The sequence below is a fragment of the Adiantum capillus-veneris genome, chromosome 19 (genome assembly GCF_014529385.1).
Source record: "Adiantum capillus-veneris isolate H3 chromosome 19, ASM1452938v2, whole genome shotgun sequence".
NCBI classification, from domain to species: domain Eukaryota; kingdom Viridiplantae; phylum Streptophyta; class Polypodiopsida; order Polypodiales; family Pteridaceae; genus Adiantum; species Adiantum capillus-veneris.
The window spans coordinates 51225007-51252558 of NC_140949.1; the positions used below are offsets into that span (position 1 = coordinate 51225007).

The 27552-nt window shown below is 48.6% G+C and overlaps 1 protein-coding gene across 1 annotated transcript; it reads left to right on the forward strand.

The window, feature by feature from the left end:
* The first annotated feature begins 942 nt into the window (after nucleotides 1-942).
* Nucleotides 943-27552, forward strand: LOC147434004 (uncharacterized). Its single transcript, XM_086489853.1, has 5 exons — nucleotides 943-1302; nucleotides 1525-1681; nucleotides 26787-26971; nucleotides 27076-27242; nucleotides 27334-27552. The coding sequence occupies exons 2-5, from the start codon at nucleotides 1525-1527 to the stop codon at nucleotides 27413-27415; spliced, it is 591 nt and encodes a 196-aa protein (XP_086345979.1). The 5' UTR covers nucleotides 943-1302; the 3' UTR covers nucleotides 27416-27552.

Genomic DNA, 27552 nt, shown 5'->3' on the forward strand with positions numbered 1-27552 from the left:
ATTCTACAGTGTCAATTGTGCAAATAGGCAATGCGACCACATCGACTTCTTGTTTCATCTCTCTCACTTGCGAACCTTTTGGCTTTAAGACTTCCAACAATTCTAAGATACATGAATTATTGTAGAAGGTGCAAAGGAGTTTCACCTCTATTAAAACTGAGCCTTTAAAAATTACAACAAACAATCAAGAGATTCTCATAAGCGGTCAGGCACTACTAAAAGAAAATGTTCGCAATTCGTGGAATGCTGTAGGCAAACACAGGGTCTATTGAAAGAAGAATGTAGTGCTTTGTGGCATGTGCAAACAAACTCATGAATAGATTTTCAATAGGGGCTGTTGTAATTGAAGGACACCATGCTTGACAATGCTCTGGTTGACATGTATGCCAACGTTCTTGAGAGCATCCATGCTACCTTTCTCTCTTTGTAAACCTATCCCCTAACTTGCCAAGGAACTCCACCTTCACGTAGTTGTTGATGCCACAAATACAACATGGTGTTAAAACAGAAGGTCGAAAGTACAATGCGTTTTGAAGGCATTGGGTTAGCAATGATTAGATTGACATGAATTGATATTGAGATGGGATTTGATACTTTGGGCAACCATGAGCACTCTATTGCCAGTTGAGGCTTGGCATTAGGGGCTGGTTGACAATGCCATGCATTCGCGGAACCCTTCAAAAATACTTGATGGTTGGACATGTGACATTGGTTGCCAGTGCAACTTAGCTGCATGGAACTCCTAATGTCTATCTGGGTCAAAATTCACTTGCACTAGAGGAGGCAAGACCAGAGGAATGAAAAATTTAGTCCTAGGTGAAATACCTTCTTTCTTTTCACAGTTTCCTATTGGAAAATGGGGAAAGAATAGATAAGATTTGGGTGATAAAACATGGCAAATGCAATCAGGAGTGGGGAAAGACTTTAGATGATTCTCGAGCAGTAGTGAGGAGGAAAGGATGATGATGAAACTGAACTGCTCAAGCGCCTGGGGAATTGAAATGACATTCAATGGGGACATCGCCAACATTAAATGGCAGAGCCAACGGTCTCTGATCGCGTCACTCGCCTGCAGCAACAAGGCGTAGGGATTCGGGAATCACTGTGATTATGAGAAAGACCTAAAAACAAACACTACCCAAGCCCGGACACGTGTCAAAAGCTTAAAATTGGACGACCTTCCCTGCTTGCGTTAAAAAAAGCTAATTTGCCAGAGCAGCGCAATGAGACTCGAGCAAGGAGTCAAGGTAGGCTGCTCTCGCTCTCTCACAAGGCAGTACCGCCGTCGGCAAGTTAGTCAAGGTAGGCTGCTACAGCGCTCTCGCTCTCTCACAAGGCAATACCGCCATCTCTTGTTCATTCTTTTCATTTGTCTTTCCGCACAAGTAAAATTCTGCGTGTTAAGTTCTGCGTGTTTTTCGCACAAGTAAAGTTTTGCGTGTTGCTTGCTTCTGGCACAGGTAAAGTTCTGTTTTTGCTTCCCTCTCTTTCTCTCTCTCATACCTCTCTTTATCTGTCTGATAGATGAGTAGTGCATATCCTATAATGACAAGGGGACGCTTACAAAAATTACAAGAATGGCAACGAGAGCGAGCAAAGAAGATGCTAGAGAAGAGCTCTCAAGAGATTATGGAGATCATTTTTTCTTTGAAGTTTGAACATGTTTGGCACACAATGCCTGGTAAGTAGTCTCAACGAACTTCATGTGGTTTATGCCATAAAAAGGCATCTTAGAGAAAATGTTGTTAATCTTATTGCATCAATACCTTTTTTTGCATAGATGACTTTTTTTTTTTTTGAGAAAAAGATCCTTCTATTAGTTACTGAAACTGCCCATAGGGCTACAACCACCTCTTCAAGAGAGGGCTACAACAACCATGATGGGAGACTCTCCCAATGAAAAAACCAGCATATGTACGGGGCTAAATCAAGAAATGGGGGGAGGGAAAAGCCACACAGGTGGTCGGTAGTGCCATCGGAGTACACCTTGGACCATGGTGTAAAAAGGCCCAGGACGCCATAGTCGAAGGAAAGCCTCTCTGCGCTCCCGCATGCGGTCGGAGCTGCCCTGTAGTCCCTCAAGCTGTCCTCTGAGAGTATGGATCAGCTCTAGCCAAAAATCGCGAACAGTCTCTGCTGGTGGCACAGGGCGAGTCTCAAAGATGCGGAAGCAACAGGCCCGCGAGATGAACCAGAGTGTCAGGCCACTGATGAGCTCCCAACACTCCTCTCTCTCACTGCACCACTCCTGTGGAGTAAGCTCTGTAGCAGGTTGGAGTGTAGGTCGCCCTTCCTGCATCACTATCATCCTGCTGGTGGAAGATAGCTCAAACTAAAGTGCCGGGCCCGTGAGGGTGGACCAGGCCGTTGCTCCCCAAGTGTATTGTCGAGCTGTGGAGAGAGCAGGCATCAGCCAAAGAACACGTAGCCACACCTGCTGGGCCGAGGGGTAGTCCCAAAGACAGTGACGCTAACTCTCCACAAGATGGTCACAAGCTGCACACGCGGCCGAGAGACCACTATGCACTAGCCAGCTCCCAATTGCTGTAGCTCTGTGTGCGACCAGCCACTGAAACAAGGTGACTCGCCTCAGCTGTCTGGAGTCCCACAACCTCTCCCAGAAGGCTGGCAAGAACTCTGTTGTGAGACCCTCCTCCTGCCAACGAGGTGCTGCAGCGGGGCGGGCCTCTCTCTGTGCTGCTAGTATATGACGTCCCAGTCGAACAATGTACTGAAAGAATGGGACACCTGGGTGGTCTGTAGAAGAGAAGGGGTCCCTCCAGAGCCACTCACCAGGATCCCATTGTACTCGTGCCAGTGGACAACACTCCGAAGCCCACAGCCTCCAGTGTCCAGTCTCAAGAGCTGCTGGGTCAGGATCTATGACACAAGTCCTTCCACAGATACCCACTACTCGGATCCTCTGAAAACAGCACTGCCACCTGCGGGGCCTCTACTGCAACTTGCTGTAGGCGTCCCCCACCCTGAAGCTCGAAGAAAAGGGATGGAACAGTCTCTGAGCAGGCCCTGACTGAGATGAGAACCTCCAGTTGTGTGAAGGCTCCCATCCATCTGGGTGCTATTGGCTCGAGAGGCGTAAGCCACTCAGCTGGAACTGCCTCTGAGATGTCCTGGCATATGCTCTGCACCCCTCTCATGCCCTGTAGCTGGAACCCTTGCACCTCCTCTGACAAGCCTGTGAACTCTAACCAGTCACCTAGAGAGCGCGCTGGACCCGCTGCCATGGGACCCCAGGAAACACGAGGCCGACTACCAACCAAGTGGCCTCTCTGAGTGCTAACCATGGGGTTCCAGACAAGGGGCTGCCGTAAGCGCTCCTCCGTACAAGTAGGTTGTCTCTGCTCCGGGCCTCGCCGCAAGAGCTCCCAAGATCGAAGCAAACTCACAGCGAAGCGGTCCTCCAGTCTCTTGCTCAAACCAACTCTGCGCATCTCTGTGAAGATCCATCTGGTCGAAGGTTGCCAGGGGCCTCCTGCTTGAGGCACCCTAGCACGAAGCCGCTGTAGCAAGAACTCCTTCCAGGGCTCCTCATCTGGAAGAAGTCCTCTGACGATGAACTTCCCAAGAAGGGCACTGCTTTGTTGTGCTGGGTCAATGATCCCAAGCCCTCCCTGTGAACAAGGAAGAGTGATGACCTGCCAAGCCACTTTGGCTCGGGCTATCTGAGTGTCACGTCCTGACCAAAGGAAGTTCTTGATCAGCCGCTCTACCTGGCTGATACAAGAACTCGAGAAGATCCAACAAGAAGTGATGTACCACATAGTCGCCAACAACACTTGGTTGGCCACTACTACTCTGCCAGCCAAAGAAAGTCGTGCTGAGCTCCAATGTAACAACTTTCTCCTGATAGACAGGAGAAGGGGAGCAATCTGCTGCTCGGGAGACAAGCCCAAACCAACCTGACAACCCAAGTATCGAACTGCAGTCCCTGGGGGAATCCACCTAAAACCCTCTCCTGGCATCCAATCGGGCACAGGAGCACTACCAACCAAGAAAGCCACTGTCTTTCTCCAGTTGATCAGTGCGCATGCTCACACCTGTGAAGGTTGGCCTCCTGGCCATCTAAGTACAAGGCCGAGTCATCGGCAAACTCAGCGTCCAGTAGCTCATCTCCCCGAATAGGGAGTGCTAAGCCCCGTAGACCAACCTGCTGCGACACCAAGAACGTGCTCATCGCCTCCGCATAGAACAGAAAGAGGAAGGGGGCAAGAGGACAACCCTGTTTGACCGAACGTGTGAGCATGAAGCGATCACCTCTACCTCTTGCCAAAAGTACCTGACTGTGAGTCTGTCTATACAAAGCTGACACCCCTCTGATCCAAGCATTTGAGAAGCCTGTCCTGCGTAGAGTGCCCTCTAGAAAGTCCCAGTCAACTCTGTCGTATGCCTTCTCAAAATCGAGAAGAAGAATCACTAGGTCCTCGCCACGGAGCCGGGCTAGGGTAGAAGCCTCCCAAAAAGTAAAGATGTTGTCAAGGATACTGCGTTCCTTGACAAAACCTGTCTGAGTCCCATGTATAAGGCTCTCTAGAAGTGGCTGAATCCTCAAACTCAAAGCCTTGGCAAGAATTTTGTAGGCTGAGTTAAGGATGGTGATGGGGCGCCACTGTCGAATCTCATCCAAGGAGCCACCCTCCTTGGGAATGAGGTAGATCGGGCCCTCACTCATGCTGTCAAGCATCACTCCTGTGTGCAAAATGTACTGAAAAGCACTACAGAGATTTGGGCCAAGCAAGTCCCAGTACTCCAAGAAAAAACTGGGAGTCAGCCCATTCTCACCTGGACAGCTATCACGGGGGAGGGCCCTAAGAGCTGTGCGCAGCTCCTCAAGCTGAAGAGGCAGCTCAAGCCTCTGACGCATCTCCTCAGTCACAAGACAAGGCATCTGTGCCTAAACTTGCTCCCTGCATGCATCCTGACACTCTGACTGGGGCTGTGTAGCCAGTAACTCACGGTAAAAATCAGTAGCAACTGTACGCATATCCTCGGGCTCAGAAGCAACTGACCCGTCGGGCCTCCTCAACTGACTGACCTTGGCATGCGAATGCCAAGGTCTCACTGCCTCAAAGAAAGCACCAGTCACTCTGTCGCCCACCTGGGTCCACTGAGATGCCTGTCGGTGGAAAGCAAACTCATGTCGCCTCTCCTCTATGCTAACAAGCTCCTGTCGAGCCTGCTGTAGCTGCTCCTCCAATCAAGGACTGTCTGGATGCTGCTCCTGCTCAACTCCATGCACAGTAGCATGGCTACCACCAATCCTGTCAGAAGGGTCCTCCAACATGTTGAAGTCCCCTCCTATGCACCAGTGTTCTGCCTGCGGCAGAGGCTCAACTATCTGTGACCAAAACTCTGCTCGAGCACTCGCCACATTGGGCGCATAGATGTTCAGGAAGCTCACTAGGCAACCCTGAACCTGTATAGTAATCCACTAAGCCCTGCTTGGCACAATAATCCCTCTGCCCACAATGGCCTGCTGCAAAGAGTCTGCAATCGTGATACATACCCCACCCTGGATGCCTCCAGGTCCAAAAGCAGCTGACCAAAAAGTATCATATCGTCCACGCAAGAGCTGACCAAAACGTCTAATGCGGCTCTCACACAGATGGTGCTCCTGAAGCATAAGGAGATCAATCTCTCCTCCCACAAGACAGCGCTGAAGCTCCTGACGCAGTCCGCCCCGCTGACGCTGAAACTGGGGCCCACCTAGTCCCTGCACGTTCCATGAGACGATCCTCATGGGGAGCGAGAGAGAACAGATGCTGCCGTAGCAGCTAGACGGGCTATCTTCGAGGCTGGCTTGGATGGGGAGTAATTCGCATCCGAGCGTCCTCTAGATAGGCGTGACTGCAACGAGTGCTTGGCCCAAGCCCAAGCAGAGCGAGCCGTACGTAAAGCAACCTCCTCTGTCCAGGAGTCCTCATGAATGTATACATAGCATGGCAAGCACTGTGTATCGGCAAAGAAGTAAACCACAATGTGTCTACATCCTGTTGAATCTGGAGGGTCACCGCAAACTTGGCCAATGGCCAAAGAGTCTGAAGCATGTCTGTAATTCCTAGTTCTCCCATGTGGTGAGAGAACTCTAGGACCTGTGTGTGCAATCATCCCAACACTTAGTCGAGAGTCCACTCTGTCTGGTCCCTGCCGCAAAGGGGAAAGGAGAAGCCAACTGCTGGGTCCAAGGCCTCTGTCCCCCTAGCTGCAAGGAACAGAACATGGACCCTGAAGCAGGTTGCCTCATGGTCTGCTGTGGGGTCGTCGAGAAACGAGTGAAGTCGTAGTCGAAGAAGTCCCATCGGCGCCGGATGTCAATGCTCGTCAGACCACGAGGGATAGCTGCAAGGGGAGACGTCTGTACCTGTAGAGGGGGCCGCAAGAAAGGCTGGCCCTCTCTCGCCAAGCGACTCGTGGCAAAGGCGCTGCCAAGAGATCTCCTAGCAGCCGGAGAAGGCCCTGCCCCCTTGGTCGACTGTGGAACTGAAGCGGGAGGGGGGGGAGCAGCAGCAGGGGGGAGCGGCAGAGGTAGAGGGGCGGGGGGAAGAGGCGGTGGGAGCAGGAGGCGGGGGGGAGGATGAGGAAGAGGGGGGGAACTCTGGGGGGGGGGGGGGGGGGGGAGGGGCTGTCGAGGGTGCAGTTGGGGTGGGGGTTGGAGCAGGGACCTCATCCTACTCAAGAGGACCAAACCGGTTCCTCGTGGGAACCAACTGCTGCTGAGTAGGCGCCTGAGGACCACTCTGAGTGCCAGGCTGTCGCTGTGGCCCCTGTCATCGACGACCACGGACCTGCCGCTATCCCTCCTCCGCTGGAGCCCCAGGCTCAGAGGGTGGCTCTGCATGTGCGCTGTGTCTCTGTCTGTGTCCGCTGGCCAGCCCTTGCAGGCTGTGGCTGAGGCTGTGGAGTAGGTCGAGGCCTCCTCCGTGGACAGGCCTTCGCTAGATGGCCCATCTGTCGACAAATGAAGCACTGGTTCGGGAGGCCCGAATACTCCAGACTCTGTCTAAACCAACCCCCACTCACCCGAGGCAGAAGAATAACCTTCGGGAGCGTGTGAGTGTCTCTGACCAAAACACGAACTGAGGAAATGCCAGCCGTGTCACGTGACACATCCCAACCCTATGTGTCCGTGGACAAGCTACACCATAGCAGGGTTCCCGTCAGTTCAGTTAGTCTAGATTAGCAGTGATCTGGCACTTTTGTGAGTCTATTCGTAGACTATGCATGCCCAGTCACTTAGCATAGATGCATATCCTCCGGTTGCACACAGCATGATCATTGGAATTCCCATCAGAATCCATTCGCATCAGTTAGGGGAATTTTCCAGTGCATTTAGCCTATTTTCCTATTTATTGGGATTTTCACTTATTATTTTTAAGTGACTTTCCAACAAAAGTAGGTAGGGCAATTTTGCTAAGTTAATATATAAGCAAACCCAAGTTCACACTTTCTGGCAGAAGAGGCAGCAAGAGCTTCCCGCTCAACAGGCAACTTCTCAGCAGTACCCCCCAGCACGTAGCCTCGCCATACCTCCCCCATCATTGGCGTTTTTCCCTAGCTCCAGCATCGCCATCAGGCCCTACCCCTGGCGTCTCCTCCCCTTGCAGATATCGCCATCTTGTTCCCCTTGCTGGCGTTTTTGCTCACCCACAGCCAGGCCTATGCAGCGTTTTTACTAACGCTAGGCCTTTGCATCAGATTAGCCAATTTCAGCCCTTCCAGACCAGCGTTTTCCAGCAGGAGTTCCTCAGCTTGGGCAGCGTTTTCAGCAGGTTCTTTCAGCCCTAAAAACGCAGCCAAGAAAATACAGCAGATCAGCGTTTTGTGTCTTCAGCAAGATCCCCGACAAAGCCTTCAAAATCAGCCCTTGAACATGCAAGAAAACAGTCATTTTCAGCCTTGAAACAGTCCCAGAAATTCAGCATCTAGAAGATCCCAGATTTCAGCCCAAGTCGCCGTCGTCATCACCGTTGTCGTCACCGGCATAGTCCCATTGCATCAGTCCATTGCCGTTGCATTGTACACCTTTGTGCAATCAAAGAATAGACCACTCTCGCCGACGAGAGTGGGGCCTTCGGAGGAGGGTTTTACAACCTCTCGGTGTCGTATCTCTTCTCTCTCCTTCTCTCAGTCTCATTCATTTGCATGCACAACATCCACTCACTTTGTTCGTGATCACCACACTCTACAAGACGGAAAGCTCTCTCTTTCCCTAAGAACTAAAAGGAACCTTGAGCAATAAAGATCACTAATCTTGAGAAAATACAACATTCATTCCGCTGCACCTAACATTGGTATCAGAGCTTTGGAAGTGTTCTGCATTACTCAAGGAAAGAACCACAAGAAATTTTTTTTGCTTGTTGTGATCGCACGAACCCAAGTTCGCTTGGGCCTGTCGATTCCTAATTGTGTTTTGTTGAAGAGTGACAGGAATCCCAAGAAAGAAGGGCTTGTCCAGCCTCCCCTTGTGTCTCTTTTCACTCATTGAGAGCGGACCGTGCACTTAGCGGCCGGCCAATCGACGTGAGGTGGGAAAAAGCAACCTTGGTGTGAGCGCAAGGCCGCCAAGGGGTGCGCCCGCAGAAAAGGGTAGAACTCGGGTGAAGAGAAGATCCTTCTCCAAAGCGATTTGCAAGCAAAAGAAACCCTCAAGACCCTCAAGCACCTCAAGACCTCAAGACCCAAGTTCCTCGAGAACTTAAGAACCAAAGATCCCAGTGCATGGTCGTCACCCGGAGCGGCATGGATACTTCGCATTCAGGTGATGAGCATGAGAGAGGCGACGAAGGATTTTCCCCACCAGGAGATTTTTCCGACCCTCCCCCTTCGCCATCTACGCCACGAGTTGTCCTCACTCCTATGGAGATGATGGTTAAGTCAATGTTGGACATGATGACACGACAACAAGAAACGAATCGAGTTGCCTTGGAACAACTCGCAAGCAAAGCAGTGAACAAGCGGCAAAGAACCGTGCACAAGAAGCCAAGGACCGCAAGCGCGAAAAACAAAACGACAAACTTGCTGCACAACAAGAAGAACATCGACTTGCTCAGGAACGTGAGCGCCTTGCTCAGGAACGTGAGCGCATTGCAATTGGTGCACGACAAGAAGACCAACGACTTGCCCTCGAACGCGAGCGCATTGAACGCAAAGAACGCAAAGCAGAAAGGGACGTCGAGCGCGAAGCTCAAAGGGAGATTCGTCAACAAGAGTTTATTTCCCAAGTCCTAGCCTCGAAGACCGAACCACCCAAAGATCGTGGGAGTTCGTCAAGTGGTGCAAGCCACGATGTGGATTCGCACAATCCGGTTACAGAGAAGTTGACTTTCAGTAAGTATGACGGTAAGATGGATGCTACTGTTATTCATTCTTGGTTGCATCAATTTAATGCTTATTTTGCGACAACTAAGAAAACAAGCAATAGCAAAGTTTTAACGACAGCTATGTACCTTGCCGGTGATGCCATAAATTGGTATTAGGCTTGGCAAGAGGCACAGCTAGCCGCGCACCTAGAGGAAGCCGACGATCTCACGCCCCTCTCTTTTAGTTGGGCTGATTTCCAAGACAAACTCAAGGCGCGGTTTATGCCACCTCAGTACCTTGCACGACTAAAGGACGATTGGCGTTCTCAAAACGGTATGCCGGTTATGTCTTTCTCTAATCGGGTTTTGCAGCTCGGCACTCAATTACGCAAATCGGATGCGAAGCGTAAAGAGGCATTTCTTTACGGGTTGGACGAGTATATCAAGTATGATGTCGAGGTACTCGATCCAATCGATCTCAACAAAGCGGTAGCAATTGCTCTCGCCCACGAGATGAAGCACAACAAACGAAAGCCCAAGGAGAACAAGACTTCCACAAGTATCTCGCAGACTTCTCATAACCCGCAGAACGGTAAGAATGGTAAGAATGATAACTCTTCTAACCAATCTTCCAACAGTCTCTCATCAAAGAATTCTTCCAATGAATCTAAGGGTAAGGCTAACACAATTGCTAAACCTAAGCTTACTCCAGATGAAAAGGTAGCACAAGGAATTGTAGGAGGTTACATCACTTCGGAAGAACAAAGCACGTATTCTAAGGAAGGTCGTTTTCATTGTCACATTAAGGGTCACATAAAACGAACATGTCCTAAGCTTGAATCGAATGAATCTAAAGAACCCACATCATCCACTACATCTGTCAATGCAATAAATGATAATACGATTGTGCCCACAGTTTCTCAGGACCCTCCCATTGATGATTCTCTCATTAAATGTTATGGTCGTACGTCGGGGCACCGTTTTGTCATATTGTTTGACCCAGGTAGTATGCATGATGTGATCAACCCCTCTCTTGATGAGAGAGCCCGCCTCGAAGTTAGTCCGAGATCTCCTATCGAGGTCTCTGGCTTTCGTCTTGGTATGGACGCTCTCATCACGAAGGAGTGCCTTGATGTGTTGTTTGCAATTCAACAGACTGCCTTCACTAGAAGATTTGTTGTTTCTCCTCTCTCAGGATGTGATATGATTTTAGGCATGAAATGGTTTCGTGAAATCAATCCTCTCGTTGATGGGAGGCTAGCACTATAACTCTCAATGCCAAAAGTGATTCTCCTACTGTCTTTCATGGAGTGGATACTTCTCCTTCTCCATCTCTCATTGCTAATATGCAGGACAAGATTGAAAGAATTCGAGATAAGAGACTCTCTCAGTCTCTTCTTCTCCAAAGCATGACCCACAGGATTTGCATGATGATGAGAAGCATGATGAATTGAATGATAATGATTTGCATGATGATTTGAATGACAATGATAAGCATGATGATTTGGATGCCAATGGCAAGCATGATGATTTGCATGATCAAGATGTGATTTCCCACAAGCATGATGAGTTGCATGAAGATGATGTGATTGTTCACGAGGATGATTTGTTAGTGGATGCTTTTCTTAGCGAAACTAACCTCGCAGATTCGATCAATCACGAAGATCCGATCTTGGCTTTCGAGTCGAGGTCTAAAGAACCCCCACAGGACGATTTGATCATTCAAGAAGAACCGATCTTGGCTCTCGAGCCTTGGTCCAAAGAACCATCACAGGAAGTATTATGTGTTCGCATGATTGATACGCACGCATTGTTCGAGTGTTTCATTCGTGAAGGTTTCCTGTATTTTAGTCAGGATCGTTATGTGATCCCTTTTCCTAGGCATGCCATATTGTATGTTGAGCACTTTTCTCTCATGGATGAGCACAAATGTATGCAGATTGTTCATGAAAAGTTGAAAAGTCTGTATGTCAAGAAGTCACATTCTATGTTCCTTCTGTGGCATGACACAGTTTCCGAACGAGCACATGATTGTATGAGCACCAAGCATGGGCATTTCCATTGTGATTTGCCACAGTCGATTGGTTTCGATCAAACAGAAAAGATTCGATCGCATTGTTTGCATGTGTTTGATGAACGGGTTGTAACTCCGTTTCTGTGTTCATCTACATTGCATACACAGTCTTTAGAGAAGACAATATTTTTTTCCTTCACTTTACATGGAATGGGTATGTTCATGGTTTTGTGTTGGAGATGGTTTCAGGAATTTTCAACCATGGAGATTCTTGAAGACGAAAGAAGCAGGATTCTAGACAAAGTTGAAGCATCGAAGGAGCCACATAAGACTTTGAGTCGCTTTCGGCGCGGCCCAAAGAAGCAAGCGTTGCAGACCTTTATGAAGTTCAAGTACCGCATGACCCACACATCAGAGTGGGCCGACGAAGAGTCCCTTCCAGGATTCCGGATGCTGTTGGCGATCTCCCTTGACGCCATACAGTTCGGTACCAATACCTCACTTTGAAAAGGAGGGGATGTCACGTGACACATCCCAACCCTATGTGTCCGTGGACAAGCTACACCATAGCAGGGTTCCTGTCAGTTCAGTCAGTCTAAATTAGCAGTGATCTGGCACTTTTGTGAGTCTATTCGTAGACCGTGCATGCCCAGTCACTTAGCATAGATGCATATCCTCCAGTTGCACACAGCATGATCATTGGAATTCCCATCAGAATCCATTCGCATCAGTTAGGGGAATTTTCCAGTTCATTTAGCCTATTTTCCTATTTATTGGGATTTTCACTTATTATTTTTAAGTGACTTTCCAACAAAAGTAGGTAGGGCAATTTTGCTAAGTTAATATATAAGCAAACCCAAGTTCACACTTTCTGGCAGAAGAGGCAGCAGGAGCTTCCCGCTCAACAAGCAACTTCTCAGCAGTACCCCCCAGCACGTAGCCTCGCCATACCTCCCCCATCATTGGCGTTTTTCCCTAGCTCCAGCATCGCCATCAGGCCCTAACCCTGGTGTCTCCTCCCCTTGCAGATATCGCCATCTTGTTCCCCTTGCTGGCGTTTTTGCTCACCCACAGCCAGGCCTATGCGGCGTTTTTACTAACGCTAGGCCTTTGCATCAGATTAGCCAATTTCAGCCCTTCCAGACCAGTGTTTTTCAGCAGGAGTTCCTCAGCTTGGGCAGCATTTTCAGCAGGTGCTTTCAGCCCTAAAAACGCAGCCAAGAAAATACAGCAGATCAGCATTTTGTGTCTTTAGCAAGATCCCCGACAAAGCCTTCAAAATCAGCCCTTAAACATGCAAGAAAACAGTCATTTTCAGCCTTGAAACAGTCCCAGAAATTCAGCATCTAGAAGATCCCAGATTTCAGCCCAAGTCGCCGTCGTCATCACCGTCGTCGTCACCGGCATAGTCCCATTGCATCAGTCCATTGCCGTTGCATTGTACACTTTTGTGCAATCAAAGAATAGACCACTCTCGCCGACGAGAGTGGGGCCTTCGGAGGAGGGTTTTACAACCTCTTGGTGTTGTATCTCTTCTCTCTCCTTATCTCAGTCTCATTCATTTGCATGCACAACATCCACTCACTTTGTTCGTGATCACCACACTCTACAAGACGGAAAGCTCTCTCTTTCCCTAAGAACTAAAAGGAACCTTGAGCAATAAAGATCACTAATCTTGAGAAAATACAACATTCATTCCGCTGCACCTAACAAGCCGCCTTGGCAGCTACTCAGGCCGCCGTGCGAGGTGTCTCCAGGGCTGAGCCGATCCTGGACAAAAGTGGTAAGTACTCCCTCCGCAAACTCGGAAAGCAGACGGAGATGGGGATGTCTGCCTCCTCTACTAGAACATCCGAAGCAGGGTCGAAACCATGTCTCCAGTGTCGAAAGTGGGCTCGTGCTTCTCGGATGGTCAACAGATTCGTGGCGATGACCTTGGACGCCATCTTGGAGGTCTCAAACTCGATCTGATAGTAACCTCGTCCGAGTATCTGTACGTCCAAGATCTTGCCCACCTCTGCGAGCAGGCGGGCCCGGAGAAGGTCACGCAGCTCTGCTCTGCTAGGTCGGGTACCGAGAATCTTGCAAATGACAGAAGTCGCCTGCAAGCGCTGATGGCCGGAAATGACATGCCATATGGGGTTGTCTCTACACCACACACAGCCTGAACATCCCCAAGCATCATCTCGAGGTGGGAGTGATCCTATGGATAGGAAGAGGCACCACCTAGCATAAATGCGGCTAGGACGCAAACATACATGGCCTAGGGTAGCAAACGTGAAATGCCCTCTAGGTAATCAACATAAAATGGTGATGTGATAACCGTTCACTTGTAGAAAAGATGCCTAATCATTAATCATTAGCGTGGGCACAAGAAAGGTACGTGAATAGCTCGGAACAGGGCACACTGACTCGTGGGAAAGATTTCACATGATGGAGCACGAGTAGGGTGGTGTACAAGAAGCGAAACATCCCATAATCCTAGGAAACCCAAATCGAGAATGAATTCAAAAGATCAAGACAATATTACACCCTTTATTGGCGAAGGGGATACTTACAAGTGATGGTCTTGACGACTACAAACCTGGCTCATGGCATTAGGGATGTTATGTGGAATACGAGCGCCGTATGGTGCATGGCGAGGTTTTGAGTCAGCGGGAGGGTTAGTTGAGGGGAAATAGCAAGACGATTCCACCGACGACGTCCATCACCAACATTGGGAGCGATGCCTTCAATCCAAGCGTTCTCATGTTGCTTGTGGATGAGTAGCGACTACTTCATGTGCAATGAGTGATCGTGATTAGTGGCTCAACGTGGTGTGGTGAATCATGGTGATGTTGCCCATGCTAGAATGCTCAAAGCTTTGCAACCAAACATGATGCCATTAGCTCTAAAGCATGGGTGCACTACGTGCTTAATGGTGCTTACAATGTAGCGTGCATGGAGCTAGTATGCTCCTCCTACACATTAGTGTTCTCTCTTGGGTGTCTCCTCTCTCCTGTGCATTGTTGTCTGTGTGTGGTCCTTTGTGCTAAGCGGAGGCCTCTTTATATAGGCTTGAGAGGTGGTCCTTATCCATTGGTCATTGCAAGTATCCTTTGGTTGCTGTAGAGGGCCTAGATGCCTCTCTAGTGAGAGAGAGAGTTGGTAGGGATAGAGAGAGAGGAATGGTGGGATGGGGAGATTTTTTTACAATCCACTAGCCATGGTTAGGTTATCAGGGAAAAGTGGGGTTTTAGGGTATTTACATGGGTTTTGTCGATGGTTCGGGCAGTCGGTGTGAGGTTTCAGTGTTGCCGGAGTCGGTTTTTGTCGTGAGAAGCGGAGATGTTTTGAATTACCTCCTTTCGGTGCTGGCCGGAACGTGCCTTCGGCGCCACTTCTTGTCTTAGTGTTGGCGATGCGTGAGTTGGCCTCCTCCTTTCCTTTGATGTTGGTGTCGATAGCTTCCTTTCTTCTTTCTTCTGTTGTGAGTGCGTATATGCGTGTGTGCATGTATGGGTGTATGTATGGTTTTTTGGTGTGTATGTATAGCTTGTGAATGTGTATATAGGTGAATGTGTGTGTGTATATAGCGTGTTTGGATGAGTGTGTGGGAACGGGAGTAGGTGGGTTTTTTTTATGAAGTGCATAATAGATATATATATATATATATATATATATATATATATATATATATATATATATATATATATTTATTATTATTTTTTTCTGCGCAGGGAGATGGGGTGACGAGCGGCATCGCTGAAGGGGGGGGGGGGGGGGGGTTTGTGTGAGCGTGTGAGAGTGTGTGTGTGTGTGTTCTGCGCCTGCGGGCTTGTTTGCGCCGACACCGGAACCGAGAGAGAGAGTGTGAGAGAGTGGCGATGGCGGGAGTGAGTGGGCGAGTATGGGTTGTGTGTGAGAGAGAGAGAGACCCTGTACATGCGCCTATGGGCTGTCCGAGTGGACGCGCGAGGGTGAGAGGGTGGTGGTGGGGGGGTAGGCTAGCCTTTCGGCCGTCTGAGCGAGGAAGGGGGGGGTTCTTAATGTAGTCAAGATGGAATGTGTATAGAAGGAAAAAAAATGTGTTATTAGGCTCCCCTTACGGTTGTTCACACATCGAGGGAGAAGAAGGAAGAGAGAGGAAAAGGGGCGGGAAAATGGGATTAGTGAGAGAGAGGGAAGATAAGGAAAAAAAGGGGGTAGGGTCGGGTTCGGCCCATCGGTGGAAGAAAATAAGGGGGGGGGGAAGCGAGAGAGGCGTGTGGGGCAAAGAAAGTACGGATCGTGATAAAAGAGAGGGGGATTTTGAAAAGAAAAAACGGTGTCCGCCATTCTCTTCCTAGAGTTTTATCTCTCCGGCCGGGCCAGAGTGCGGTGCGGACAACCCGGCATCATTAGTCCTCCCCCTTAGGTTAGGGGCATTCATGCCTCTTAACTCATCTGCTTGATCACTGTCGTCGGAGGTGGCGGTTGATGGTGTATCCTCATCTGGAATGTCGATAGGTGGAGTTTGGTCAAATCGAAGAAAATAAGGCTTGAGCTGCCAATCATTTACCCCGGTTTTATGAAGTTTTCCATCAGCTTCCATAAGCTGGTAGCTTCCATTGGCATACTTTTTCTTGATGATGAACGGGCCCTCCCATCGGAGTAGGAGTTTCTTATCTTTTCGTGTGTCGAAGCCATTGTCGTAGCGGAGAACCAACATTCCTTTCTTCAATTCTTTTTGCCGCAGATGCTGGTTGAAGCTAAGCCGTCTGTGCTCTGATTGTGCCGCATAATAATTTATTGCTTCTTCTTTGTCTAGTTGTAGTCTTTCCAAGTCGATGATGTGATCTCTTAAATGCATGTTAGGTCGTTGAAGTTGGCTTGCTATTACTCTGAGACTTTGTAGTTGCACTTCAATGGGCAAGATTGCTTCCTTACCAAATATCAGATGATACGATGTGAATCCCACAGATGTACGGAATGAGGTTCTGTATGCCCACAAAGCTGGTAGTAGGTACTTGTCCTAGTCTCCAGGATGATTGTTTACCTGCTTGGTAATAATTTTAGAAACCATTCCATTCACCTTTTCAACTAGGCCATTACATTGAGGGTAATATGGTGAAGAGTTCCTCCTTGTAATACCAAGTTTTTGCATTAATTCTCCTACCAAGTCTGCTCTGAAACCTGGCCCTCTATCAGAGATGATCTCTAATGGTGTGCCAAACCTACAGCATATCTGCTCGTAGATGAACTTAGCTACCTCTACTGCTGTGATTCTAGTGGTGGCTACAACTTCCGCCCATCTAGTCATATAGTCGGCTCCCATGATGATGTAAAATTTTCTTGAGTAGGCCCTAGGCAATGGTCCTATGGCATCGATACCCCACTTTTCAAATGGTCCATATGAAAGAATAGGTGTCTGTGGTTCAGGCATAAGTGACCTAGTGCTTGCCTTTTGGCACAACTTGCACGTCTTGCACCAGTGGTGTACATCTCGTTTGAGGCTAGGCCATATGAAGCCAACCTGCAAGATTTTCCTACTTGTTATGTCTAGAGCAAAGTGACCACCACAGACCCCGTCATGACAGCTAGCAATTACTCCCGTGATTTCATGAGAGAGAGGGACTTTCCTGAGTATTTGGTCCTTACCCTTACAGTACAAACCATCATTGATGAGCCGATACCTTGTGGCCTTCCTCGTCAGCCATTGCTTCTGTCCCTTTGTTAAATCCGATGGACATTCCCCTATTTCCAAAAAATGCATCGAGTAGGTAGTGCTGCCACTGAGTAAGAGCATGGATAACCGCCAAAAGCTCTCTCATAAATCTGTGCTGTCAATTCCAGCCTTGAGAACAATCGGCTCTCGTAAGCAATGACATGGCCTACTTGCATAAAGACTGCACCCAGACTACGACCGCAAGCATCACAATATACTTCAAATGACTTCTGCAAGTCCGACAAAGTCAAAACTGGTCCCGTAGTCAATTTCTCTTTCAAAGTCTAAAAGGCAGTCCTCACCTCTGTGGGTCCCCACGAGAAAGGGACTCCTTTCTGTGTCAAGGTATGCAAAGGGGAAGCAACCTCTGCAAACTTTCGAATGAACTGCCTCTAGTACGAACACAATCTCAAGAAGCTTCTAACTTCATGTATATTCTTCAAATCCGGCCAATCACGTATAGTCTCTATCTTGGCCGGATCCATTTGCACTCTTGCTGCTGACACAATGTGTCCTAAAAAGTGTATCTCTGGTAGGAAAAATTCACTTTTCTTTGTATTAATCACTAACTTGTGATCTCCTAATGCCTGAAAGGCTTGAAGCAGATGATCTCTATGTTCTACCTCATTCTTGGAGAAAACAATGATATCGTCAAAGAAAGTGCCAACAAATAGCCTGTACTTTGGAAAAATCCTGTCCAGCATCCGGTTAAATGTCGCAGGAGCATTGGTTAAGCCAAAAGGCATCACCAAAAACTCAAAATAATCCAAAAGTCGTCCGAAAGGCTGTCTTGTAGACATCTCCCGGCACGATTCAGATCTGATGATATCCACTCTTCAAATCAATCCTGCTAAAGCACGAGGATCCCTGTAATTTGTTGAGTATATCATCTATCCTAGGAATCGGAAATCTGTTCTTGATGATGATTTTGTTGAGAGCTCTATAATTGATGCACATTCTCGAAAATCCGTCTTTCTTCAAAACCAACAACATTGGAAAGCAATACGGTGAAGTACTAGGCTGGACAAGACCCTTTTCCAAGAGGTCTTTCACTTGGTTTATAATCTCTTCCTTCTGGGCTCTACTCACACGGTAAGGTGGCCGGTTTGGTGGTGTGCTTCCAGGAATCAGATCAATGGTATGATCTTCAGGACGAGCAGGTGGTAACTCGCATGGTAGGCCCTCTAAGAAGCAATTGGCATGAGAGTGGAGAAAATTTTGGCGTTCTTTATCAAGTTCAGACATATTTGTTCTATCCTCATCACTCAACTCTTTCAAAAAGATCTAGTAAACAAACAGACTGGATTTCATTAATTTAGAAATGGCGGAAGCCGATACAATAGGGACACTCGCCCTTCAATTTTCTATCGAGTACAATGTTTCTGCCCTTCTCTGTAGTCAATGTCGCTTTCCTCGCCCGGTAGTCGACCACGGCATTGTTCTTGTGGTACTCGGGAATTCCCAAGAGAACATCACAACCTTCCAAAGGCATTATATAAAAGTCCTCATGCCCCAAATACCCCTGACAATGCAACCGAAGTTTGCCAATGACAGGTGTAATGGCGACGTCCCTGTCGTGTGCCGCTAGAACTACCTCCGCAAGTGCTCTCATCCAATTAGGAGTGATCTCGAGCCCCGCGCTGCCAATTCCGGTGGAATGAAGTTGGCCTTGGCTCCTCCATCAAAGAAGATCAGGGCTTCTTGGTCTTTGCCTTTTCTTCCACGTTCCTCAGCTGCTCTCGAACTCTCAGGCCTTTCGTCGTCCTTGTCGTTCTGTTCTTTCTGTGTCTTTTTAGGGCACTTCGCGGAGATATGCCCAGATTCCCCGCATCCAAAGCACTTCCCTTCCCTGATGTAGCGAGCTCGCTCCTGAGGAGTAAGCTTGGGTCGTGCATCTTTCTTTTCTGGGTTGCTCTTCCTCTTTCTACTTTCATTTATCGAAGTCTGTTCGGCTCTGTGTCATGATCTCATCGGTGGGGTAGGTCAAACTGCTAGAGTGAATGGCAAAACCCCGTTTCGCATGACTCATCAACTCCTGAATGGAACTTTACTTTTGTTCCAAGCAGTGATCTCGGATCTCTATAGGTAGATCCATGGTAAACCGCTCAATCTGTTCCTTGAACGAGATCTTCTTAAATGAAGAGGCGGGTAGAAAAGAGCTCCAGAATCTCTCGCAATAAGCGTCCACTATATCCTTCTTGGTCATCCGAAGATGGTTCCAAGCAGTTCGTATATCACGTTCATACTCTCGAGTCAGCCAAGAAGAAATAAAAAGCCTCTTAAACTTCAGCCATTTAACTGGCGCAATCTTGCTTAATAGAAGCGTGGACCACCAAGTTCGAGCATTCCCCTTAAAGTAAGAGGCAGCTCTCCGAATCTTAGAGTGCTCTAAGTAACGCCCTCTCGCGAAAGCGATGTCAAATTGCTGTACAAAAGACAAAGCCTTCGAAGCATCTCTTTAACCAGAAAAAGTGTCAAATTTAATTGACTGTCCACCTTCCTTAAACTCTCGGACTTTCTTGCTTTTGTCTTCCAAAAAGTCATACTGGTTGGCTTTATAAAAATTCTTCTTCTTTGCATAAAAGTTGCTATCGTCAGAGTCTGAACTGTCTGTAACGTCCTCTGTAGAACTGTCACTCAGGGGGCGAGATTTAAACTTCTTTGTCTTTCTCTTGCCCTTTCCGAAGCGTTGCTTCTTGCTTCGCTTTTTGCCTTTTCGGTCTTCTTCGCTCGAGTCAGATGAGCTAGAAGAACTATCAAGAAGAAGAAGAAGAAATGGGTACTCCTTCAAATCGAACACGCTTCTTCTGCTTTCTTGCTTTTTCAAAAGTAGACCGACGACTCAAATAACCCGGGAAGTTAGTGCCTTTCTTCTGCTTTTTGCCGTGCTTTTTAGCTTTGTTTTGCACGTCAAAAAGCTGAGCAATTCGTGCATCAACGAACTCTTCTAATTCCTTCTCTGTATACTTCTTGGGAGTAGGAGGTTTCTTTAGAGCGGGTTGTGGGGGTGGTTTTGTGGTTTTCTGCCACTGCGTGTGCACCTCCTGTAAAGAGGTCTTGCTCATATATTTTACCATTTTCGGGTCCTTGGCAAAATTAAGCATCATCTTGGTTGCGTCGCCGATCAATCGTTGATGCTCCTCTTGACACTCCGCTTGAGTAGGCCGAGGCGGGCCATACTCTTTGCCTGAATCTTCGTTGTGATCCCTTCCCGCATCTTCGGATGCAAAGGGAGTCGGCTGATCTTTGCTTGAAGCCATAGGTGCCGCGGAAAAAAAAATTGGGATCGGATTTCCCGTAGAAGAGAAATCGGCCGTGCTCTGATACCACTGTAAGAGACTTGGACACTCCAAGTCGAGAATCTATCGCGACAGCACAAATAACCACTTTAAAACAGTTCACAGTTCACAATTGATTCGACACTGGCCCGTCGGTGGAGTTCCGGGCCTAGAGATATTGGCCCCAAAGTCTGGCGCCCCTTTCGGTATTTTTTTATATATTAATCTGTGTTCAAAGTACAAGAGTGCAGGCAGGCGCTATCACTCAAGACTTTGCGTCCAGATGCTTGGAGTTGTGAGTGGCCTACCCAATTATTTAAAGAGTACAAGGGATGCCAAAAGCAGAGCCCAAAAGCTTTAAAAGCTGAAAATAAAAAGCTTGTAAAAATAAAGCAGTTCCATCTTTCTCTCTCAAGCTCTCTCTTGAGCTCGCCCTTGAATAAAGCAAAAGAGTTTGTCTCTCTCTCTCTCTCTCTCTCTCTCTCTCTCTCTCTCTCTCTCTCTCTCTCTCTCGCGTAGAAAAAGCAAAAGCCCAGAAGCTGCCGTAAGTTGTGGAAGTCCGCACAGTCTGCCACGTGGCTAGTTTTCCGCTTTCTGCGTCGTAAATCACGGAGGCCCATATGGGCGTGCCACTCAGCAAATTTTTTCCGCAATTCCCGGGCTGCCATACAGCCAGCCACGTCAGCATGCCAATCTGCAGCAACCAGCCTGCCAAATGTGTGTGCCAGGGGTGTGTATGTGTGCATTGGGAAGCCACGTCACCAGTTTGTGACACATGCTCTTGCTGTGTACTGAACAAGGTGCTTCTGCAGCCAAAGTATGCAAGTGGTGGACGTCTAAGGTTGGAGCGTACGTACGTACGAACTGGATCCGTACGGTACGTCCATTAAGTCCCCGAACGGATTCAATCCGTACGGGTAGTTTTATATTTTTTCTAAAATTTCTTGATCGCGAGTGTGGGCATGTGGACAACGGACCAAGCGCTAGGGAAAGGGCTAATTGTTGAAACCAAACGCCTGTAATTTTTCCAGAAGGTTGTGCGTTTCTGTATAACTCTGCAGAGCAGGTTCAGAGAGTGTCACAGAGTGAGTTTCTTGCGAAGAAAACACCATGCCTCGCAAAGCCAACCCCCTCTGGACATTCACACTAATGTCATCGAGATTGTGAAGACTCGAGGGCAATCCAGATTAGGTACGCGACGTTGGCAATGCAAATAGTGTGGGATGCGGAAGACGAGCACCGTCACTCGTGTTGTCAAGCACTTGAACGGGAATAGGATGTACTGCCAAGTGTGGAGCTTGCAACAAGGTGCCTCCCACTGTAAAGGATCAGCTGATTGCAGATAAATTCCCGGCAATGGCAAGAGCAAACAAAGGTAAAGGAAAACAGTCTACGCAAGACGCTTTTCATGATGCCCTTCTCGGAGACCTTGGGGACACGGACACACAAGATCAAACGGTGGAAAGTAGTGAGCCTAGTGCAGCGGCTCATACTAGCAGGAAGAGGGTTCGTGTCATGCAAGACGTTGAGGATGTATTCTCTGAGGATGTTAATGATACAGAGGATGTCACAGGACCACGACAAACCACCTTGCCCTCGCGTGTGCGTACTCAATCTTGGGTCAAGGAGCGACAAAAGGCTGCGGAGATGGAGATTGCTCGCGCTCTTATTGAGTGCAACATCCCCTTCAATGTATTGAGGGCTGACTAGTGGAAAAGGACGGTGAAGGCTATTGCTCAGGTTGGTCCCATAGATACATGGACTGGCTTAGATTACAAGAAAATGTGCACGACAATGCTTGATGAGCAGAAGGCTTTGACTGACAGGGCTTTGGTTCCAGTATGGCTAGGACATGCTAAGACGAAGTGTGTCACGTGACACATCCAACTCTATGTGTCCGTGGACAAGCTACAGCATGATCAGGGTTCAGTCAGTCCAGTCAGTCTAGATTAGAAGTGATCTGGCACTTTTGTGAGTCTATTTGTAGACCGTGCATGCCCAGTCACTTGGTATAGATGCATATCCTCTGGTTGCAAACATCATGATCATTAGAATTCCCATCAGAATCCATCAGATTCAGTCAGGGGAACTTTCCAGTGCATTTAGCCTATTTTCCCTATTTTTGGTATTTTTCACTTATTATTTTTAAGTGACTTTCCAACAAAAGTAGGTAGGGCAATTTTGCTAAGTTAATATATAAGCAAACCCAAGTTAGCACTTTCTGGCAGAAGAGGCAGCAGGAGCACATGCTCAACAGGCACCTTCTCAGCAGAACCCCAGCAGGAACCAATGGCGTTTTTGGTTTCCTCCACCTTCGCCACACATTAGCCCAGCGTTTTCCCCTTGCATGATCCCCATCCTCTCCAGTCCCCTAGCGTTTGCAGATTTCCCCCAATCGCCAGCAGAAGCACCAGAATGGCCTAGCATTTTACTAACGCTACAATGCCACATCAGCGTTTTTGGTTTTCAGCCCAATATACAGCAGATGTGCAGCGTTTTCAGCAGGCATTAGCAGCAGATAATTCAGCCCAAGTTGGATGCAGAAGAACCCCCATTTTCAGCCATAAAAACGCAGCCAAAACAGTCATTTTCAGCCACCCAAAACAGCCCAAAGATTTGAAACTAGCGTCATCAGCAAACTTTGCATCAAGCAACTCCTCTCCTCGCGCTAGGAGCTGCAACCATATCCCTACATACTCCAGGCCTCCGCAAAGAAAAGGAAGAGGAAGGGGCTTGCCTCACCGATCTAGTCAAGGCAAAACTCGGTCCCCGCTCGCCTGCAATCAACACGTGGCTCTGAGCTGTACTATACAGAGCTCCAATTCCGCAAATCCAAGCTGCCTCAAAACACAGGCGAAGCATAGTGCCCTCTAGAAGCTTCGATTCCCCAAGGAGAGGCTGAATCCTCAAACTCGAAGCTTTGGCCAAAACTTTGTACACCGTGTTGAGGATCGTGATAGGCCTCCATTGCCTAATGTCATCAAATACTCCTTCCTCATTGGGGATGAGAAAGATCAGACCTTAGAGAAGCGCTGGGCATCTGTCTTGTATCTACAATGTGCTGAAAACCTCTATGCAGGCGAGGGCCCAGTAGCTCAGTACTGCATAAAAATTACTAGAGTCAACCCATCTTCCCCCAACTAGCTGCTGCGTGGGAGGGCCATCAATGCATCCAACTCTACAGCTGTCAAAGGCTGCACCAAGACGGTCAGCATACTATCAATGACCCTACGTTGTACATGCGTCCATACTCTTTGTCGGCACTCATCCGGGTGCTTTGAGGGGGCTTCTATAGTCAGAAGCTCTCGATAGAAGTCTGGAGCAATGGTGCGTAGCTCCTCTGACTCTATTGCTACGGTCTCGTCAGGTCCCTTGAGCTGTCTAACCCCAGCTCGAGCATGTCTCTGTGCGGTGATCTTAAAAAACTCCACAAGATCGCTCAGTCTCCTAACCTAGCCTTCATTGGGACGTCTGTCTGTGATGGAAGATCTCGTGTCTGTGCTCCTCTACCTCTCAGATCTCGTGTTTGGGATGTCCCATCTGAGCCGCAATCCAAGCACACTTTGGTTGTTGCTTCTGCATACGTTGTAGTGATATAAGGCCTCGGTGCAGCTTGCGGTGTCTCTCCCGTATTTCTCCTAGCCTCATGAGGCAGTCATGCAAAAAACAATTGAGCTCTGCAATCCACTGAGTACACTGCTCTGCCACATCTCCATCCAAGCCCATCGCTGACTCCCGAGGGTCCTTTGCTCTCAGATTCTGCATCCAGATACTCTGCACAGTGAGGCCCCATGGGCTCTTATAAACAGTACGAGGGATGCGAGCCCCAAAAGCATCAGAATCAAAAGCATCTTCGCCCCAAACCCTAGCGCCAAAAGCTGCTAGCATAAATCTGTACAAGTGCCACGTCAGCAGCCAGTGCAAATCCCAGGTCATCCGTACAACGCTTTCACTTTAGCATCTTCCACGCATTTTACGAAAATCACTTTCAAAGTGCAAGCTTCTGTTGTTTAGGGTTCTGGGCCCCACGGTCGGTTCTTCAAGTTGGTCAGTTCAGTTTCTCTTGTCCACTCGGCCATTTTGCTTCGAATTGGTCATGCCAAGTCATCACTTTGTTGAGAGTGTGGCTGCCCTCAACTCTACTAGTAGGATGCTCTAGCATGTTGAAGCCCCCCCCCCCCCCCCGACACATCAGTGATCAACTGCATCAATAATATGAGACCAAAACTCTACCCGCGCACTTGCCTGTTTAGGCGCATAAACATTGAGCACTCCAATGTGCTCTCCACCGCAATAGACCTACGTACACCTCCCTGTCCATTCCTAAGACCAAAGCCAAAAAGTCTCATATCGACCCAACTAGGCATCGTTGTAGCTCCCGTCCAAGACGACCACGGTAGCTCAGGTATTGTGTGCCTCTAAGTCCGTGAACATTCCATGAAACAAGCCTCATGTGTGACTAGAGGAGGCTGTCGCTGAATCTATAGCCATACGATGAACCTTTGCCACAACATCGCGGGTCAAGCCCCCCGAGACTCCGCTTGGGCCTCTAATCAAATCCTAGCGTCTACAAGCCATGGCCAAAGCATCACTCTCTGTTAGACTATCCTCAAGTATGCATACATATCGTGGAGATTGAGAGAGGCTCACCACAATTCGAATCATCAAGTGGCGAACCCCCATCGAGTCTACCGAACCTATAACTCCCAGGTGATGTGAGTTGCCTGTGTTCGTAGGCACTCCAGGGCTAGGTCCAGTGTCCAATCTCGAGCATTGGGGTCACGCAAGGGGAAGGAGAATTCCACCGAGGAGTCAAGAGCCTCCTCCCCCCATGCTTCGCCCAACTATGCCTATCAGAGATTTACCTCTCTCAGCTATTAGAGGGTGGCTGCTCAGAGAGAGATACGAGGCTTTTGACTACTTCACTTGAGTCTTCGATGTTGAGGAGGTTCATGAATGGGTTCCACTATGAGCGGCTGCGCTCATTGCAAAGTGCTCTACGAACTGCAGGTGAGTGTCATGAGGCAGGCCACTCCAGACAGGCGAGGGGTGAGGCTGAGGGAGGATGGCTGTGTCACCTCCGCTGTTGGAAGTGACAGAGGTGGGATGGGGGTGGTTGGTGGCGAGGGTGCAAGGGGTGGGGTGAGAAGGAAGCCTTGGCTTCTCCAAGTGTGGAGGGTGGCTGCTCTTGGTCGGTAGGAGGTGGAGGAGGAGGGGGTTGCCTCCTGCTGTAGAGGCTCAAAATGGCTGTTGTTGCTGAGGTGCGTGCGTAGGAACAGACTGTTGAGGCTGGTGACCTCTCCAACGTCTCTGCCCAGGCTGCCACTCGGTGTCGTCAGTGGTTGCATGGGTCTCAAAATCTGGCTGCTGAGGAGCCCTAGCTACAGGGGCTGCGTTTCCCGTAGAGGGCTGAGGCTGGGGCTAGGGCCGAGGACGATGGTGGGGCATGATCTGGCTAAATGGCCAATCTACCGACAAATGAAGCACTGATGCGGGAGCCCTGAGTACTCGACCTTCCGAGTGAAGAAACCCTCTCCTACCTTGGGCAGAAGCATGACCTTTGGCAACGAGAGGATATCTCGAACCAAAGCAGGCATACAAGCTGCTTTGGCTACCACTGAGACTGTCAAAGTTCCAGCCTCTAGGTCCGAACTAAAGAGCGATCCAATCCGGGAAAGGAGTGGCATGTACTCTAGACGCAGCCCAGGAAAGCTAACTGAGATAGGAAGCATTCTAATTTCTCTCCTTTTTTTGCCGCCTCTGTAGGGTTGAAGCGATGCTGTCAGGGACCGAAAAAGGCCCTAGCCCTTTTGATGTCATGCGGGCTCATGGCAATAACCTCGGCAACGAACATCAAAGGGGCCTCATGGCAATAACCTTGGCAGCGCTTGTGGCTGCCTCGGACTCAATCTAGTAAAAATTACAGCCAAGGAGCTGCATATCCAAGATCCTGCCCACATCTGCAAGAAGTAGAGCATGAAAAAGATCTCGGATTTCCCCGCAAGTCCCAAAAGTCTGGTAGATCATAAACTTCGCCTGTAGGCGCTCTACCTCTGCGGTGAGGCTCGCTTCATCTTCTGGCGAAAGAGAGCATGATGGTGAGTTCCTTTAGAGTGGAAGAGGGAGCTGCGTCTGTGTCCCTCCGAGACGAGGTGGGAGGAGTCTCCATCAGAGTCTGAAACCGGGAGGGAGGTGGAAGTCGATGGCGAGAAATCGGGGCTCACACTTTGGGAGGCAGGAGCGGCAGAGACAGAAAGGCGGGGCGGGAGGCGGTGGGAAAAAGGAAAAAAAGGGGGGGGGGGGGGGAGGGAGGGAGGGGAGGGAAACAGGCGGACAATGAAAGACAGGGAGGCTTAAACAAGGGGGCAAAAAAGAGGGCGGGGGAGAAGAAGGGCGAGCGTGGAATTGCTGCTTTTTCATGTGGTGATAGTTATAGTGCAAGTATAAAAGGTGCTTACACACAAGAATTTTTATAACTTGAACATTGACAGGTATTGGGTTCTTTGGAGACGCGATCCTTGCAGGTTTCTATGCAGGTTTGAAGTACAATGTTCATTTCAGTCTCCATAGGAGCGGGGAGAGTGTTACAATGGACTTCGGTCAAATATCCTCTACAATTGTAAATTATGCTTCCTTGGAAGAGGCATGCAAAAATGCTGGACAGGTTTTAATAGAGGTATTTTAATTTTATTGTGTTTTCTTTTGTATCTTGTGAGGTTAATTGATGTTTGTCATTGTTTTGTATCTGATGGATTAGAAGGGGTGGTTTATTTTTTGTAGGCCATCAGTGAATTATTGAAGCAAGACATCTTGCTCGCACCCCCCTCTCCTAGCTTCACGGAGTATGCAGAGGACTATGATGATGTGCTGTATGTATGGGAGGCATGGGTAGAAGTTGTCCCTTCGTCTCCTCCGACCCTTAAGCCATGCGACTTGACTCTTGTCAAGTAAGATTTTATCACATTGAGAGAGAGAGAGAGAGAGAGAGAGAGAGAGAGAGAGCGCAATAATTGCTTTTACTGTCCTTGCTTTGTACAGGCCTAAGCCAGAGATGTTGATGAGCATGAGTGCAGAGGGATCCATTCAACAAGCATCTCAACCTTTCACCGAAGGGCTGTAGTTTAGTGAAGATGACAAAGAAGCCACAGGTTTGGCGTTGCTGAGAAATGAAAATTCTAGCAAGGACACGCATCAGGGGTTTGAGTCTTGATTGTGTGTTAAGCAACATGATTACCAAAAGTAGCTTTTCTCTTTGAG